Source organism: Amblyomma americanum, chromosome 6, assembly GCF_052857255.1.
Source record: "Amblyomma americanum isolate KBUSLIRL-KWMA chromosome 6, ASM5285725v1, whole genome shotgun sequence".
In the NCBI taxonomy this organism is placed as follows: Eukaryota; Metazoa; Arthropoda; class Arachnida; order Ixodida; family Ixodidae; genus Amblyomma; species Amblyomma americanum.
The window spans coordinates 126,901,297-126,918,544 of NC_135502.1; the positions used below are offsets into that span (position 1 = coordinate 126,901,297).

At 49.1% G+C, this 17,248-nt stretch overlaps 1 protein-coding gene across 2 annotated transcripts in view; it reads right to left on the reverse strand.

The window, feature by feature from the left end:
* The window catches only part of cnc (NFE2 like bZIP transcription factor cap-n-collar), a 136,656-nt gene extending 119,641 nt beyond the window's left edge, over nucleotides 1-17,015 (reverse strand). Inside the window, exons 1-2 of one of the 2 annotated variants that reach the window (XM_077627956.1) lie at nucleotides 16,702-17,015; nucleotides 15,898-16,016 (exon numbers count right to left, since the gene is read on the reverse strand). In XM_077627956.1, coding sequence (XP_077484082.1) covers nucleotides 15,898-15,957 — 60 coding nt within the window. In that variant the 5' untranslated portion in view covers nucleotides 15,958-16,016; nucleotides 16,702-17,015. Of the gene's footprint in view, nucleotides 1-6,369; nucleotides 7,325-15,897; nucleotides 16,017-16,701 lie in introns of those variants that run through there. The other variant, XM_077627954.1, reaches the window with a different exon arrangement.
* Between the last annotated feature and the right edge of the window lie 233 nt (nucleotides 17,016-17,248).

Sequence of the window (17,248 nt, forward strand, 5' to 3'; positions counted from 1 at the left end):
GAGTCCCTCCGCACAGGGGTCCCTCCCCCCCGTCGTGCCAACCCTCCCACTGCCAAGTCTTTCCCCGCCAACTAGCCCAATTCACCAACGCCAGCTTACATCCACCTCGCGGCACGCCACGCTCCTTCCTTCCCCCCATGTGCACTCGGGCAACGTGTCCCATCTCGCGATAACGCAGGCCGGCGGCTCCGAACGAGATTAGGCGGAGATATATATGCGCCACCAAGGACGCACGAGGAGGGGCCGCTTTCCGACCGCGTGATCGCCCCGACACCGGCTTCCGACCGCCGATCGCCTTCGACGGGGAGGAGAACGGCCATGCACTCGCTGCACGTGCGAGTCCACTGCGAGATCGGAGCTGGCCTAATCGCCGCATTCAGCCGTGCCACGACCCCCGTCAAATGGACAGTTTTTCTAGGGACTAAACTTTTGAATTACGCTTCGTTAATATGGAAACTCGCTGTCCGCAGAATAGAATAGACAGGAGTGAAATGCACAGAGCCCGTTGGGGCCCATGTATTTTTTGTCGCGTTAGTACGGTCAGCGATGAAAACAAATTTCCAGCTTCCGCTATCAGATCTCCCTTTCCTGTATTTTGAGTGAGGTACGCTAGCGAAAGCTGACGCGAAAGTGCAAATACCAGAGTGATGTTGGTGTCGTTAGTGGCTATTTATTAATAAAATAACCATGGAAGGAAAAGATGTTGCTAGCCGCGACATCTGCCCATTTCCTTTTTGCGGTTTGACCTCTCGCAGTGCCAAGATGCCCGGATGACGCGCATTTGCCGTATTGCACGAATGGCTTGGAACAAAAATCTGTCTGCGGCTGATATCGTACGTTGAAAGAGAGCTTTCAGCCTGCTTAATACAGTGATGTGATAGTGGTTCGTAGGATGTGCACAACCTTGGTAGGACACACGTCATCACACCATGAGACGACGCAACGCATCTCATAGACCACATCCTTTCAGAGATAATGGTGACCAGCTTAATGCAGTTTAAGCTCCAAGATTTTGTTGCTTTTTTCTTCCCTGTACACCAGCAAGTGTAGAAGCAGACCTTCATGATAAAGTTTTTTCTCTCACCTTCATTTTTTTGCATTTGTTTTTCATCACGATTCGTTATTACGGACGACTCCCTTTCGGGACATTTTTTTCTGCGGGAACTATATTAACGAGGTCCGCGCGGTTGGCCTTCCCATTCAACTAACCGGATGGAGCTTCAGTTCTAAAAGTGACACAAAGCAGACGGAAGCAACACGCGGTACGACGCCGTATCCGCCCCGCATGTTGCTCGCTCTGTGTGCGTAACATTCTACGCCGACGTCTCACACGATACGTTCCAACGGGTTCAGTTTCACAACGACAGTGCGAACTACACATACGGCGCTTTGGCGTAGTTCTTATGAAATTTTAACCGCTGCAAGCCGGAAGCAACGACAGGAACAAATAATTATATGCGTGTGCGAATATTTGAAATTCTCGAACAGTGATTCAAATATCCTCCACTTGGATGCCCTGAATGAATCGAACAGCGCACATTCATGACTTCGAAAAATTTCCCACATCTGTTCAGCCGGTTTAGAACAGTTATCGAACAGTCGGTATGAAGAGGACGAAACTATTCTTCCCCATTACCGCCCGACGCCACAAGTTTATGTTATCGACCACGACCTAGCGCTAACCAACTTATTACCGTCTACTTGCTACCTTCATAGGATCTCTTGCTCGGGCGACTCCATTAGAAAGCATCAACCTAAAGGTAAACAAAAAATCAACAGTAGGACACGTCTGCTGTGACACCCGCAAGCTAGAAGGTGGCAAGTGTTCGACAAATCGTAGCGCTTCTCTTTTTATAAGGCCGTTTCCATGCGATGCAAATGCCTTGACCTAGAATGCCTGTCAGTGAAGCCTGGATGTTTCATGGGACCTCTGTGTTAGCTAACTGCTTCGGATGAGGTCGTGCTTCTGACTCGCGGACAACTTTCTGCGGCGCTGCAGCAAAGGGTGGCAGGAAAGGTAAGGAGACAGGCATTTGTGCCCGTGCCGTGGGTTGTTCGTTGCTCGGGCTATGGAAGGGGTGCGGAGGGATGAAGTCGGAGAGACGGTTCGGGGTGGCTCCTCACGGTACGGGAACAAGGGCCCGCTTCCTGGCTAGCCTCTGCTGCAGTGTCCCAGAAAGTTGACCGGGAGTATACAGCATGTCCATCCTGCTTTTGCATTGACGTTCAAGTAGCGAAATGTTGCAAAATGCTCGAATAGTATTCGGTTCGGTTTTTAGCTCTTCCGATTAGTATTCAATTCGCAACAAAGCTGTTCCCTTTCCAGCTGATTCTGGTTTGGAAACGCCCGAGGAGGAGGAGGAGGAGGATAAACTTTATTTTCATCGACCAAGGTAGCAGTTGGTGTGGGGTTATAGCCCCATCAAGTGGCCATGAGCCCGTGGCGTCCGGCGACTTCTAGGGCTCTTGTCACAACCCGGATCTGTGTGTCTGAGTCGGAACTGAGCAATGCGGCCTCCCACTGGTCTGGATTCGAGAGCTGCAAACCTCGCGGAGGGGAGTCCTGAGGGCAAGCCCAGAGTATGCGGGATAGAGTGGCATGTTGTCCACATAGTTGACAGGAGGGAGAGCAGACCCCAGGGTATACGCGGGCATATATCGCGGGGTTGGGGAATGTGTTATTTTGGAATTGCCTCCACACAACCTCTTGGGGTTAGGTGAGATAAATATGTGTGGGGGGATATAGAAGTCTACCTAAATGGCAGTGCATGGTTATGTCATGAAATGTAACCATAAGATCTCTCGCCGTCCGCAGGACGGGCGACAACACATCCCGGTCGACGAATCATCGGGCATGATTGTGGGCCGCCTCGTTCCCTGGATGGGATGAGTGCGCAGGTACCCAGATCAATTGGATCGGGCGGAGTTGGTCCTTGGTGGAGCGGAGGAGAGATAGGGTGACGGGGGAGACCCGGCCTTTGGCGAAATTACGAATCGCAGATTTAGAGTCGCTGAAGATGGTTTCTGCAGAGATGGAGACCATCGCCAAGGCTATGGCCGCCTCCTCGGCCTCTTCAGACGATCTGACGGGAATGGAGCACGCAACCTACGGCTGTCCACAGTAGTTTTTACAACCGCGAGCAAAAAAGCATCGCGATCGGGGTATTCGGCGGTGTCGACGTAGATTGCTGTCTGATCTGTTAAATACTTTTTATGCAGAGACAGCCCTGTCCTTGCGGCGAGCGACATGATACTCTGGGTGCATGTTTTTCTGGAGAGGGGTAACGATAAGGTTGCTGTGGATATGGGACGGAAACTGGGCCTTGTCGGCGACGGTCGTTTCGAAGCTTATGCCAAGCTTGTCGAGTATGTGACGTCCCGCGGAGGTGTGGGTGAGACGCTCGTACTGAGCGGTGAGACGAGCTTCCGAGAGCTCCGGCACAGTGTTGTAGACCCCTAATACCAGTAGTTTATACGTGGGGGAGATGGAGAGCCGCCTTGTATGCCTGTCTAATAAGGCAGTCAACGCGGTCCCGTTCCTGGCAGCTAAAGTAGAGGTAAGGGAGGGTACATGTGAGGCGACTGATAACAAACGCCTGAACAAGACGTCGGAGGTCAGCCTTTCGCATGCCTTTATGTTTATTAGCAATGCGACGAATTAGACGAATGGTCTGTGAGACAGAGACTGTGAGTTTAGCCAGAGTGTCGGTGTTTCTCCGATTGCTCTGGATGAGAAGCCCCAGTACCGAAACATTTCGCCGCTCAGCCTAAACTTATGAACACTACCACCATTTCGACTGTCTGTGCGCGGATTCGGACAGCGTACGAAACTACGACGGTAGTTGTAGTAGTCGTGTTAAGGGGCACGCGAGATTAGCAGCGACGCTGTGCAAAACTTCCTCAAGTTCCGCACAACGTTCTGCAAGCTGTGTGCACGAACTTTCCAGCGCTCGATAGCAGCTGGCGCAGCATCTGACCTCCCCACTGGTAAACACATGCCTTCCGGGCAGACGGAATCCGCTTGAACGAAGAATGGCTACGCGTGGCTCACGATATGACAAGAAGGTCAGAAGCTGAAGGGGTTCAAACGACGAGGATTCTCTCCGGTTAAAAAAAGCCTCGCTGAGCAAAATCGTAAAGCGTCGCCGACAGCTGCTGCGCTTCACAAATCAACTCCAGACATGACTCGAGACGACTCCAGCCCAAGGATTGCTACGGTTCAGCTCAAAATCCGCACTCGACGATTGTGCTCACTGTCTGCGGCGCGCCACTCGACGGGGGTCACACGCGCAGGAAAAGTGCACCGCGTGCGGAAAGCAGCTGCCTTTTTCTCTTTACCTGTTTTATTCGCGCCCACCACGCGCCTCCCTTCTAGGCCTTTTATCCTCAGAGCCAAGAGGAAGTCACAGTAAACTCGGACGAAGCGCGCGCGAGGCAAGAAGAAAGCAATTTTTTTTTTCCTTCCTAAAAATGAATGAGGCGGTCTCAGGTCAGATATTTTCTTTTCTGCGTGTTGGGTGTCGAAACGCCACATGGTAAAGCTCAACGGGCGTCGACTAGGTTGCGAATCGTCTTCACGTGTGACCCTAGTGTGATCTGCTAGCGTTCATGCCGCGCGTCTCCTGACAGAGGTGTGTAGTTCAACTACCAGTAGCGTGATGTCGAATCAATTATGTGCTGCCACCGCTCAGAGTAAAGCGGCGCGCAGCATGCAGTGAAAACGCTACAGCACTATTTAGCCCACAAAACCAAAGCCCTGAGGCATCGTCAAAGGCGAAATTATACACATTCCCGTTACGCTGCCGGCTAACTGCGCACAATAGAGGAATAGCCACTCGGTGCTGCGATCTACGAGTGCGCAGGCGTCCGCCTCCCCCGCGCGGCGCTCCTTTTTGAAAGCGCCCGCCAGCAACCCAGCGCTTACTCAAGAGCTCAGCTCGCCGCATTGTCGGATAAAAAAAAAACAATAGCGCACAGACCGCACTCGCGTCGTGGTGCGTTGCCAATGCCACGGCACACACTCTCATGTGAGCGCAAAAGCTCCAGAAAACTCGGTCGCTCGTCGTGCGCAGCGGATTGCTCGGAGACGCGTCACAACAGCAGTGGCGGAACTTCCTGCGACCCCCCCCCCCCTTTTCGTTTTCCTTATCTTGCGTCAGCCGGACCTGACGACAAGGCGCAGAAAGCTTGCTGCACACCGTCGCGTTTTTTTCGCCTGGTGCGTCGTCTCCTCGTGACAAACGGCCGTGTGACTAGGGGACAGCTTTTTAGGAAGGGCGACGACTGCGACAGCATTTCCCCGTTTCCGGTGGACCACAGCTACGCGTCCGTTTGCGATCGTGGAACTGTTAGCACGAAATGTTTCGTCGGCAGAGGATCAACAGGAACGAATTGTGTTCAGGTCCGACTGCTGGTCCAAGCCCACAGAGATTTTCTTTCCTTTTAAAGTCGACGACCGGCAACAAGTCGTGTTCTCGTTATGAAGGTAAGATTACACAGGCGATATAACTGAGAAATACCCGATAATTAGACACTAAGAAACACCGTACACAGCAGCAACAGATCCAGCTAGTGAGACAGCCTGCTGTCTTGCGGTGAAGTTGCTCCGCGCTCGATAACGACATTCGCTCGCTAAACCAGAATCTGCCAAACAAAATACAGAGTGGCACCATATAAAACCAAATACCCTCGAATGTGTGTTGAACAACTGCTGTAACGAACTCCTCACTAAACTGGTCTATGAGCAGCGGTGCAAAGCTTCTCGCCAATCTAAGCCACTCCAATTATTTCACAAAACTGGGCCGATTGCGTGGTAGCAGCTTAGTGCTATGACTCGTCGGCTTACAGGTGTAAAGTTGCATCCGTACTACACAAACCACTCTCATCCACGCCCGGCTGCTAAAAGCCATTTAGAGGATACCAACAATAGTTGCTTTTTTCGCGCAATGCTTGTTTTTCCAAGCGAGCACTTCGAAGCAAAGAAAACGTCGAATTCAACGTCAGCGAGAAGCGTACAACTCGAGCGGGTGTGGGAAAGTACGGCCGCCTAGCAGCGCACGCCATTGTTACCACGGTCCAGGTTTCAAAATATTACAATAAACAGAGGCATGTGAGGGGAGAGGAGGTGGTTGCTTCAAGGCTTTCGCCTCATAGCCCGTAGGAGGAAGCGCACCTGGCTGAGGCCGTTCCCTTGGGTGCGACCGCGTCAGGCAAACTCGTTTTTTTTTTTCTTTTTATGCACGTGCTCCTTGTCGAAACCACTTTTTTAGCGAGCAATACAGGGCGAAAGGACCAGAAAAAAAAAACTTGAAAAGCACGCGTCAGCGCGTGCCAAAAACGATTGGAAGGTGCTATTGTTTTCACACGCACCTCTTGTGTCAGGTTACCGCTCGCGCCGGACGCATCTCTGGGAGAGTCGGCGCGCTGCTCGCTGTCGGATGCGGCGGCTGCTTCATTCGAGAGCCTCGAGGGAGGCGGCCCTGGGTCTTCGGCCAGGTAGGCGAACACCCGCGTTCGGATACGACGTATCAGCGATGGGATTCCCAGTTCGTGCAGCTCGGCGAACATGGGGTTCGCGTCGAAGGCGTCGACGCTCTTCGGGTGGACGAAAAGCGGAGGCGTGAGGCTCTGGGCCTGCGTGAACGCCGAGTGGACACCGATGCGCACGCTGCGGACAAGATCGGACCGCCGGTCCACGCGGACGGGGTTCGAGTCCGGGTGGGAGCCCAGCTGCAGCAGGCTGACTGCGAGCAGGAGCTGCAGGATTGTGGATCGCACGCCACTGCACTTCTTCAAGTTCGTCATGGCGATCGTTGACAATGTTTACACTCAATAATCACAGCAAAGATACGCTGGGAGCACGTCGCGAGGCGGATGTCGCAGAGGTTCCCAGTCAACGCTGTTTACGCGTGGCGCCGGTCGGGGCGGCGGCTTATCACAGTCGACGGCACAAATCGAGCCTACGTACGTACTGCTCGCTGTCAGGCTGGGCGATCGTCGTAACTCGATGCAGTGTCTCGCAGCAGCCGGACTTCAGCGTGGACGCTGGGAGCCCGTAGGCGCACAAACGAAGCCGCAGTTCGGCGTGCTGCGCTCAGCGTCATCGCCGCCTCTTCTGCTTCCACTGAGGAAACTGGCAGTGCCTCGAACACATCTCGGTATCACACAGCACACCGCAGCCTTCGGGCGTATCGTCGCGGGCACCAAGATTTGCGAGCTTAGCAACGCGCGTCGTTCGAAGCAAAACGCCAGCCACAGCGATGTTTGCCTCGGCGAACAATGAGCTTGAGCAATCGGCATCGAGTTCACGCAGCGCACGTTGACGTCGCTGGGATCGCTTTCTCTCGCTTCCAGTACGTCACTTCCGAGGTGAAAGCCTTCTCTCTGCCTCCTCGGCCTCCTCGAAATCTGACGTCATGACCTCACGCGGCCGGCGCGCGTCCTTGCGGCTGCTGTTTTCCTGCTGGTTGCTTAGCTCTCTATTTTGCCGAGGGGTGCAGCGTCTGTTTCGCAACGCTCGCTGCCTTGCATTTAAAAGGCTCATAAATACTCTTAAGCGATGCGTTTGAGTCCGGATTTAGGAGCTTGTTGCTATGTTTGATACAGAAAGTTCAACGCTAGCTCTACACGTTGGTACTTCGTACCGGTGCCAGTTCCTTGCCCTATATTTTTGCCCCTGAAATCTACCGTGTATTTATCAGCGGAAAGGGCATCTTTTAATCGTTGTGCACAGGAAGCGTCCAGAGCCTCTTGCAGCGTATAAACAACACTGATTAACCGCAGCCGCCTGGCTCAGCCGTCATAAAACGCAAAATCAATTAACCGTGTACGATGTTAGCTGCGAGATGTGCTCGTGTGACCAGGATTCATGGTGAGATTTTCCTGCCATTCCTTTTAACGGAAGGCTATCATCGTCGCTTTTACCTCTACGCTGTACTGAAGCGGAGCAACAGCGTCGGTCTTTCCCACAAGCGCTTATATTGCGAGGTGGGAAAGAAGGCAAGGTGACTACACTTTCCTTGGTGCACCGGGTGCTGTGAATTATACTGCTCGTCTCCACGGTCAACATGAGAGGCGTGTGAACGTGCCGCGGCATTGCGTCTGACGACTGCAACGGAAATTAGTACGTCGAGTACAATATAGCCATGCTCCGACGGCTGGTTTGCCCAGCTGGCTGTATACATTCGTGCACTGACATGGACTCGACGGAAAAGTTTTTGTCCGTTTCAGCCGAGGCTGTGAAATGGTCGTCCAAAGACGCCCTCTTTAGTTCGTACTGTGCCTATGGCGCCATTATGTTGCTAATCCTAGATTGAAACCCATAGCTTTAATTACCGCTGGTTTAACCTTTCCTGTTTTAAAAGGTAAAGGCCAGTGTCAAGGCTCGTTGAACGTGCTGCGGTGACACTCGATTGAAAAATGAGAAAACATTTTCTTTTTTTTTTGGCTACAATTCAGAGGCCCTTCCTTCATTACGTTTCACTAAGACCTCTGATCTGTACAAATAACTCGTACCGTCCGGCGGAAACATGCAGGCCTTCAGTGTCTAGAGTTGGCGATCAAGTTACGAAATTAAGTGCAACTTATCGAGATAATTAAACACAAAACAAGTGATATTTTAAAGAGAATGCGTATTCAGTCTAAATGCAAAAGAACAGGGAGCAGGCAGCTTTTCTGTAAACATGGCGTGCGATTTGCAGATTGTTCTAAAACGTGCCTGTCGCCAGTTTGTTGCCATCGGGTCCACTGATGAAAACCGTGATGATGAGGAGGGACTTTAAAGGCGCAAGGCAGTTTTGGCCAAATAGTGCCATGGCGCAAGGCATTTTTTTTTTTGTAGTGATAGCTACATTACGGTAGCATTTCGAGCCTACAGCGTGGCGGCTGCCACAGCTGTGCGCATGCGCCGTGTCAAGTGGGACGAAGATGAAGAAGGAACGCCCAGCGAAACGGAGCGGCAAAAGACTGACTTTTCAATTCAACTGGGCAAGTTCCACTTGGCCAGCTATAGCTTTCGCGTCACTATAGGATAAACCACAGCTAAAAACCGCCATTATTTTTATTTTTATTTTTTGCACAAGGTGGGTACCCGGCTGTACTGAGGATGGAATTCTGCGCCTCCCGCACACATTTTGCCGCAAACGAGAGCAGCAAAGATAAACTTGATGTGAAATCCCTTTCCTTTTCTGTCATGTTTTCCTCTTGCTGGTATCGAACGAGAGATGTTTGACGGTTTCAGTGTTCATGCGTTACGAGGTGGTATCTCGTGACTAATATATGATGGTGCACTGCCGCAGCGCGTGCACGTGCAGCCCAGCTTTATCAAATTCCTTAGCTCCATTAGTGCGCACTAATAAAGTGAAACTTGAAAAACCAACTAGGTCCATCTGCAGCTTTACTCACGTTATTAAATTGCATATCCCTAATGAGCGGGTTTCTTTCTTTTTTTGGCATGGTATATGTGCGCGTGCACTGGTTGAGTAAACAGCAAAAGATTTTGAAACGTAGAAAACTCTAGGGACTGAACGGCGGAATCGTCTTATAGGAAACACGTTAACCTTGCTTTACTGGCATATAGAAATTGTTGCTTACCGATGTCGTAGGTGGTGCAATCCTTCCAGTATCCCTAAAGCGGAATGTTGCTCTAGACACATTTTTGTCGAAATATCGGCACATCAAGGACAGCAAATGGTCGGTGCAATATTTTGGTCACCTAGTTAAATTAATTAAAATTTATTCACGCCTGTTTCTGTCGCTGGTACCCCCCCCCCCTTTTTTTTTCAATAAAACCACACTCCATCACTCCCCACTGCAAGACTGTCATGGTACACTGAAACTAGACTAAACCGCCGCAGTGTCCCAGAAGTTACGACGTTCGGATACTAACCAGAAGGACGCGGGTTCGATCCCGGCCGCGGTGGTCGCATTTCGATGGAGGCGAAATCCTAGAGGACCGTGCACTGTGTGATGTCGGTGCACTTTAAAGAGCGCCAGGAGTTCGAAATTATCCGGAGCCCTCCACTGTGGCGTCCCTCATAGCCTGAGTCGGTTTGGGACTTAACTCTATAAGCCAAGCTGAAACTATAGTCTAGTCTTCGTCTCCATCCGCGCTTAGAATAGTCTGTGCGGAAAATAGTTATGCCCGGCATTCTATGCAGCACTTTGTAATATTATCGTTATTGTGCAAAGAAATAACTGAAGGACAGCTACACTTTCAAGACGGGATGTTGTCATTCCTCTGGTGGTGCAACTGCGTATTTGGATAGGGTTAACGTTTAATTGTATTCTACATTTGCAAAACCCACTAAGTACTGCTCGATCCGTATAGTATCAGCTGTGATAGCTTGACAGACGAAACACGTGATTTGGGGCATTTATCGACTCATCCAAGCTTTTCGTCTCACGTCACAAAAACCGCTCGGTGCGCCTTAGCTGCCTTGGTGTCGTGTGCAGATTTATTTACTCGTTTATTAATTAGATGCTGCGGACCGATGGGTCCAAGCAAGGGGCTTATAAGACATACAATATTTAACAATACAGGAACAAGCAAGTAAAAATTTGTACAATTTTTAGGGATTCTGTGCAGCTGTCTGTAAACCATCGTTCGTGTCCGATATTGTCCGAGGAAAAAAATAAAATTTAAACATGTCACTTCGCGCATAATGGGGTGTTAGTGAGTCAGGGTGGTGTTTTGTGTGCTGTATTATTACAGGTGTTACATAAGGCGATGGGTTCATTTCAGGGTTGTTTGAAAGGAGGGAAATTAATTTTAACCTCAGCTGCTTTCAGCGTGATTTAGGTGCGGAATTTTCTGTCATAATTTTATAGCCCACCCTTGGGAATTTATTAAATATGAACCTCACTGCCTTTCTTTGTAATTTTTCAAGGCCCGTGATGTTTGGCACAGTATATGGATCTCGTGCTATAGGCATACTCCAGCTTTGGTATCACAAATGAAAATAGAGTTATTTCTCCGGAAGCAGAGTTTGCCGAGTTTGGTGGTTCCCTTTCAGTCCTTGAATTGTTTCAACTTATCTGTCTGCGCCACCTCGAGTGCATATCGGCTGTTTGAAATGAAACATGTAAATCTGAAGGTCATTGTATTCCGTTCTTGCCCAGCTGCAAGCACCACATCCGTCATTTGGATGGAGCTGGCATCTCTTTCCTGTCCGCTTCTGATTAAGCCTTGCTAGATACTGCGCTGTACAGTGTATGTGCTGGGGCGAGAAATGGGCAGCGGTGATTAATGTAGAAAAAAACAAGCAGTATTTATGCGCATAACAACCGAGAAAATGCCCCTCATGTTTAACTACTCTGTTAACAGACCTATTTCTGAGGTTACGCGCTACAAATACCTACGTGTTTTAATTCATTCGTAGCTTAGTTGGACTGACCACCTTAGTTATATCACATCATCCGCAAAAACAAATTTAGGCCTCTTGAGGCAAAAGCTGAAAGGCACACCCTACAGCGTTAAAAAATTAGAATATATGTCACTAATTTGGCCGCAACTCGAATATGCCGGCAGAATCTGAAATCCACGAACAAAGAAAAACAGTTCATAGCTGGGAAAAGTACAGAGGTGTGCAGCGTGTTTTATTTACAATAATTTCCAAAATACCGACTCTATATATCTGCTCTAAAAATAGCCAATCAATTGCAGCCCCTCAGGACAAAACGCAAAATTTTTCGATTGACCTTTCTTCACTGATTGATTCATAGGAAATTTGGAATTTCACCATAGCCTTACGTCATGTACTCAGTAACTAGGAAAACCCGTCATGCGCATAATTACACCTTGACCTTCTACTTCGCACGGGCAAACCAATGTAAGTATTCATATTTCCAGCAAACTACCCTTGCCACCATTCGGTCACATTGCCTTCCTATTCATGTTTCTTAAACTCTACTTGTTTCAAGTTTTGTATTGTGGCCATTCGCTAAATTGAACTTTATTTGAATAGCATTTTTATTGAAATGGTTCCTTGGCGTTTAGAATATTGTTTATTCCTAGATTTTTGCCGTCCGGCTTGGACCATATGAGGTTTGAGGTTTAGTGCAAATAAAAACAAGTTCCCCGTCTACTCGCCTCCAGCGAGCAGATCTTCTTCTGTACAGACGCTTTCATGGCAGCATTTTAAGCGGCGACTTGCTCATGAACATTTGGGTGCCGCGCAGGCTGATTTGGCCCGACCGCCCCTTATTAACCGGTACTTAGAACAGTCGACACTCTCTTGTTCGCAGCCCTCACCTAACACTTCGACTTCTTTAAAGGGACACTGAGGAGAAATTGAAGTTGGCTTGTATCCATAGAATAGCAGCTCCTGATCACAAAAACGCCACTCTTCATGAAAACAAAGCTCTTGTAATGTAGAAAATAGCAAGAACCAAAATACAGGTATCGCAGCCACAGGCCAATCTCGCAAGTACAAGCGTGATGACTGGATGGATGGATGGATGGATACGGCTGAACCCTTTACATCGGGCGGTGGCTCAAGCCACCTAGCCATGTCTTGTGAAATTTTACTCCTGTCTTGCTTTTAGCCACCAATCAGATAACCTTCGCTTGGTTACTTCTAACCTCTTAAAATCCACTTTCCCTTCACCATCCCTAAACCCCAATGCCTTGGGTAAGTCAGCTTCGCTGCCTTCCAGTGTAGGGTGAAGCCCTTTACAGAAAAGTATCAAGTGTTCAGCCGTTTCCTCCTCCTCTCCGCACGCAATGCACAAAGTGTCTATCTCCTGGTACCTGACTCTATACTTCTTAGTCCGCAAAACTCCAGTCCTGGCCTCAAACAACAAAGAACTTCCCCTACAATTATCATAGATATTTTCTTTGACAATTTCCTGTTTAAAGGTCCGGTATGTTTCTAGTGCCGATTTCGTCAGCATCCCTGTTTTCCACAAAGCTCTCTCTGGTCCTTTAACCTTTTTCTTAACCGATAATTGCTGATTTGCCCCCTTACTGCTGTCCAGATATTTGCTTGTCAATTTTCTAGTTCGCTTTCTCCATTTCGTGTCAACATTCTTTATATACAGGTATCTGAAAACTTTCCTAGCCCACCGCTTTTCCTCCATCCTTCTCAATCGTTCCTCAAATGCTATCTTACTGCTAGCCTCTCTGCTCTCGAAAGACGCCCATCCCATATCACCCTGTACCCCCTGATTTGGTGTATTGCCATGTGCTCCCAAAGCTAACCTCCCTACTCCCCGTTGCCTAATTTCCAGCCTTGCTTGAACATCTGGCCTCATACACAGGACCGCATTCCCGAAAGTCAGGCTAGGGACCATCACCCCTTTCCAGATCCCTCTTACCACCTCATACCTATTGTAATTCCACAGTGCCCTATTTTTCATGACAGCTGCATTCCTACTAGCTTTATTCATTACATATTTTTCATGCTCTGTCAGATACTCAACACTGTTATTTATCCACACCCCAAGATACTTGTACTCATTCACTACCTTTAGCACGAACTCCTGTATTCTATGCTCGCCGCCCTCTTCATTAAATGTCATGACTGCAGATTTTTCCTTACTATACTTGAAGCCTAATCTATCTCCCTCTGTACTGCATATGTCTAACAACTTCTGCAGGTCTTCCTTGTTGTCAGCCATTATCACTATATCGTCCGCATATATTAGTCCCGGTAATGTCTGTTTAATCAATTCCCCTTGCTTGAAAAAAGATAGGTTGAAACCTAGTCCGCTCCCCTCTAGCTTGGTCTCCAAACCTTGCAGGTACAACATGAACAACAAAGGGGACAGAGGACATCCTTGTCTAAGCCCCCGCTGTATCTCTACAGGCCCTGATACATTTTTTTCCCATTTTATGAGCACTCTGTTACCTCTATATATATCTTTTAGAAGATTAATTACTCCATTTTCCACATCCAATGTGCCCAATATGTCCCACAAATGCTCCTGAGTGACGTTGTCATAGGCTCCCCTAATATCCAGAAATGCTAGCAATAAGGGCCTATGTTCCTTTTCCGCAATTTCTATACACTGTGTCAATGAAAATAGATTGTCCTCCAACCTCCTTTGTTTCCGGAACCCATTCTGTAGTTCCCCTAGCACCCCCTCGTTCTCCACCCAAGCCTGCAGTCTATCCTTTATAATTTGCATCACCACCCTGTAAACCACAGACGTCACTGTTATGGGGCGATAGTTACTTACGTTACTTACGCCACCTTGGAGGAATTTTCCTTACTTCATGGAAGTCACGAATCTCCGAGGCTTGCAAAGGAAGGTTGCGCACAGCACCGCTAGCCGTCAGAAATCACGGAGTCTGCGTTTACGTCACGATTCACGTCACTCCGTTTTGTGACGTCATAAGAGTTGCCGTGGCGTCATGAGTTTCCTGAGTTTGAATCAGAGGGGCGGGAAAAACTTTTTCAACTTCGAATCCAAATTTCTTTGAAATAAATGCATCTTTCGCGGCCGGACAAGCGGCAACAAAGCCATGAAATGGCGAACTGTCAGATTTTGCTAACAAAAAAAATTTATATATAGAGTTCTCCTCAGTGTCCCTTTAAACCCTAACAAAGTTGAACCCTAAAAAATTAATCCATTTGACGTGCTAGCTGTGAAGCTCTCTACATAACTTTCCTTTCCGGCCTCTTGAGAAAACCTCCAAATTTCAGATTTCATTGGTCGAAAATTTTCATAGCTACAGATTGTCGCGTCATCTATATGCTCACGGTTCAACTGCTCAAAAGTTTTTAGGCACTCCGATGACCTCCGCCAAATAGTCCTGTTCGCTGACGCATGTATACTGTTAACAAGGGTCCCACCGGCGTACCAATGACTGACTCGCCATCAACCTATCTCCAAATTCGGCCACATTATTAATCAGGGTTCAGGAAGGACGCGGTGTGAGTGGCTGAGAGGAATGCACCCGGAAATTCTGAGGAAGCGCATTATTTTCAACGGAAAGTTGTTCGTGGACGCTATTTTTTCGCATATTGTAAGATTGCATCGTAGCAATCAATATGTTCGCCAGATCCCCTTTCTGGTTTTCTGCTATTTATTGGCAAGAACACATCCCATTGGTTTTCTATGGCAGTCTTAAGTATACTCGGCGCGAGCGGAGGACAAATTTTGAAAGGCAGATTTTGGTACGCATCTGAAAATCAGATAATTCCCATCTATATGCTCATAACTGTATATTACAATGTTCTGCAGCTGCTTCACAGTCATTGTCAAAACCGCATCCCATTGATTTTCTATGGTGGTCTGAACTATTCGCTGTGAACTCAGGAGAGAATCTAAAAGCTAGATTTACCTACTCATCGGGCGGTCAGACCATTACTGTCAATATGTTTATAACAGCATCTTACAAAATTGAACAGTCGGCTCACAATTAAAAGTGGCGTCCAAGAAAGCTGGACTTGGATGCTTGGTTCACCCTGAAGCCTGTAGATGGGCAAACATGCAAATGATGAAGCAAATGATGCGGAGATGACGTACGGGCTGTTTAGCCCGAAGTGCACCATTTGTCAACTGTTTGCTCAATAAAAATTCCTGCCATGAGTGTTTATTTTTCTTACCCGTGTCGCAGCAATCTGTGCTACAAACCGGAAAGAAGTGATAACAACGTTTCTGGTGTATTGCCGGTTTCGAAATACCAGTGACGCCTCGGTTTTGCTTATGACGCCATTCCTGCGTTTTCTGCATTAATTCTAGCTCCAAACAGATGAATGCTCAGCAGTTGCCTCTCAAAAGGTATGCCCCTCTGCGCCAAAAAACTGACCACAAGTATAGGCGTTGTCACTATTTATTTAGGGAGTTTACTGGGGTGCGCGCAGCGATGACAAAACTGAATCATTTTTGTCCACAAAGAAATCTTATCACAATTTCAGATACCCTGCACCGACTGTCGGCCTGTATACGTACCGTCAATGGAGGTGGCGGCCGTAATGTGGGCTGGTGAAATGGCTGGTTGGCCACGGCCATGTCGCCTCCCGAAATGGAACTTTTCCGACGGTATTCCGATGTTATTTGATTCTGGGCTCCTGCGAGAAAGATTATGCACATGCGGTGGGACCGACGTCTTGCAGCATCTTGCAACCGAGGCAAAGTTCGTAGCAAAAGCGCGAGGGGCTCAAAAAGCGATTTGTTATCTCTGCCATCGCATGTGAGGGCATCTAGAAGTAAACATGTGCGTACGCCGAAAACCCTTTGATTCGTTTTAACCTCGAGTTGGTATATATCTACACGCTCCGTATATTTCTTTTTTCGCCACGATATAACAGCATGAGCAGCTGGGAAGAGCTCTCATGCCTGTCACTTCCGGTTAGCACCAGCGAGTGTGAAACAAGCAGTCTAGGCCTAACGCTGTTGCAATTGCTGAAACACAGCGTCGTGTATATGCATGAAGCTTGCCTTCGGGGAAGGCCAGTGGTGAACGGTGTGTAGTCATCGATAGGTGAAGCGCGTCTCTTAGTGTTTGTGTGTTTTTCCACTGATCCCTCCCCCCCCCCCCCCCCACCCCCCAATTCCTCATATGCTCGAGAGAGGCCGTGTCGAAGCGATACTGATCAAGCACTGAGTACACATTCGGTGGCGTCATGCACGTAAAGGCTCGAAGTTGCGTAGCCTTGCTGGCAGGTGGCTGACTTCAGGTGCACACAGAATACAGTTGCACGTCATCCGATGTGGTAGTTAAAACCGAGAAAGAAAGGGAAGCGCCAAGCTTACGAGGCAGCTGACTCGCCAAGCCGACAGCGTTCGTTACGTCCGAGGCGTTCTCCTAGAGCCCGCTTGCAGACCGCGTCCGAAATTTGATCGGGCGCGTGCGTGCTCGTCGCAGGATCACATCACACAAAGATGGCGGTCGTTTCTTCGCGACGCCCAGGTGCTGAGGCACCGATCAACTGCTACTTTCTTCAGATTGCCGAAGATGGAGCGGCGAAGACTCGGGACACGGAGAAGGTCGGAGCAGCGCCGTATCCCCGCCGCTATCGTGGCGCGTCTCCCTCGCCTGGTCTCCTTATCGGCGACGGCGGCAGCGTGATTGTGCTTCTCGAGGCCCGCACAGGGACGAACCCCGACGGAAAGGGGCTGAGCGCGGAGTCGCCACTGTCCACCACGTCGGGCCTCGGCGGGAATGGCAAGTTTGTCTCGTAGTGTTTTGAACAGCTGAGCCATGGAACGGAGTCGCTGGACGTCAAACGAATCGCTCGAATGCATGAAACAGCGGTGTCCGCAAAAACTCAGTTGCCTCGTAAGTTCCTTGATCGATCAC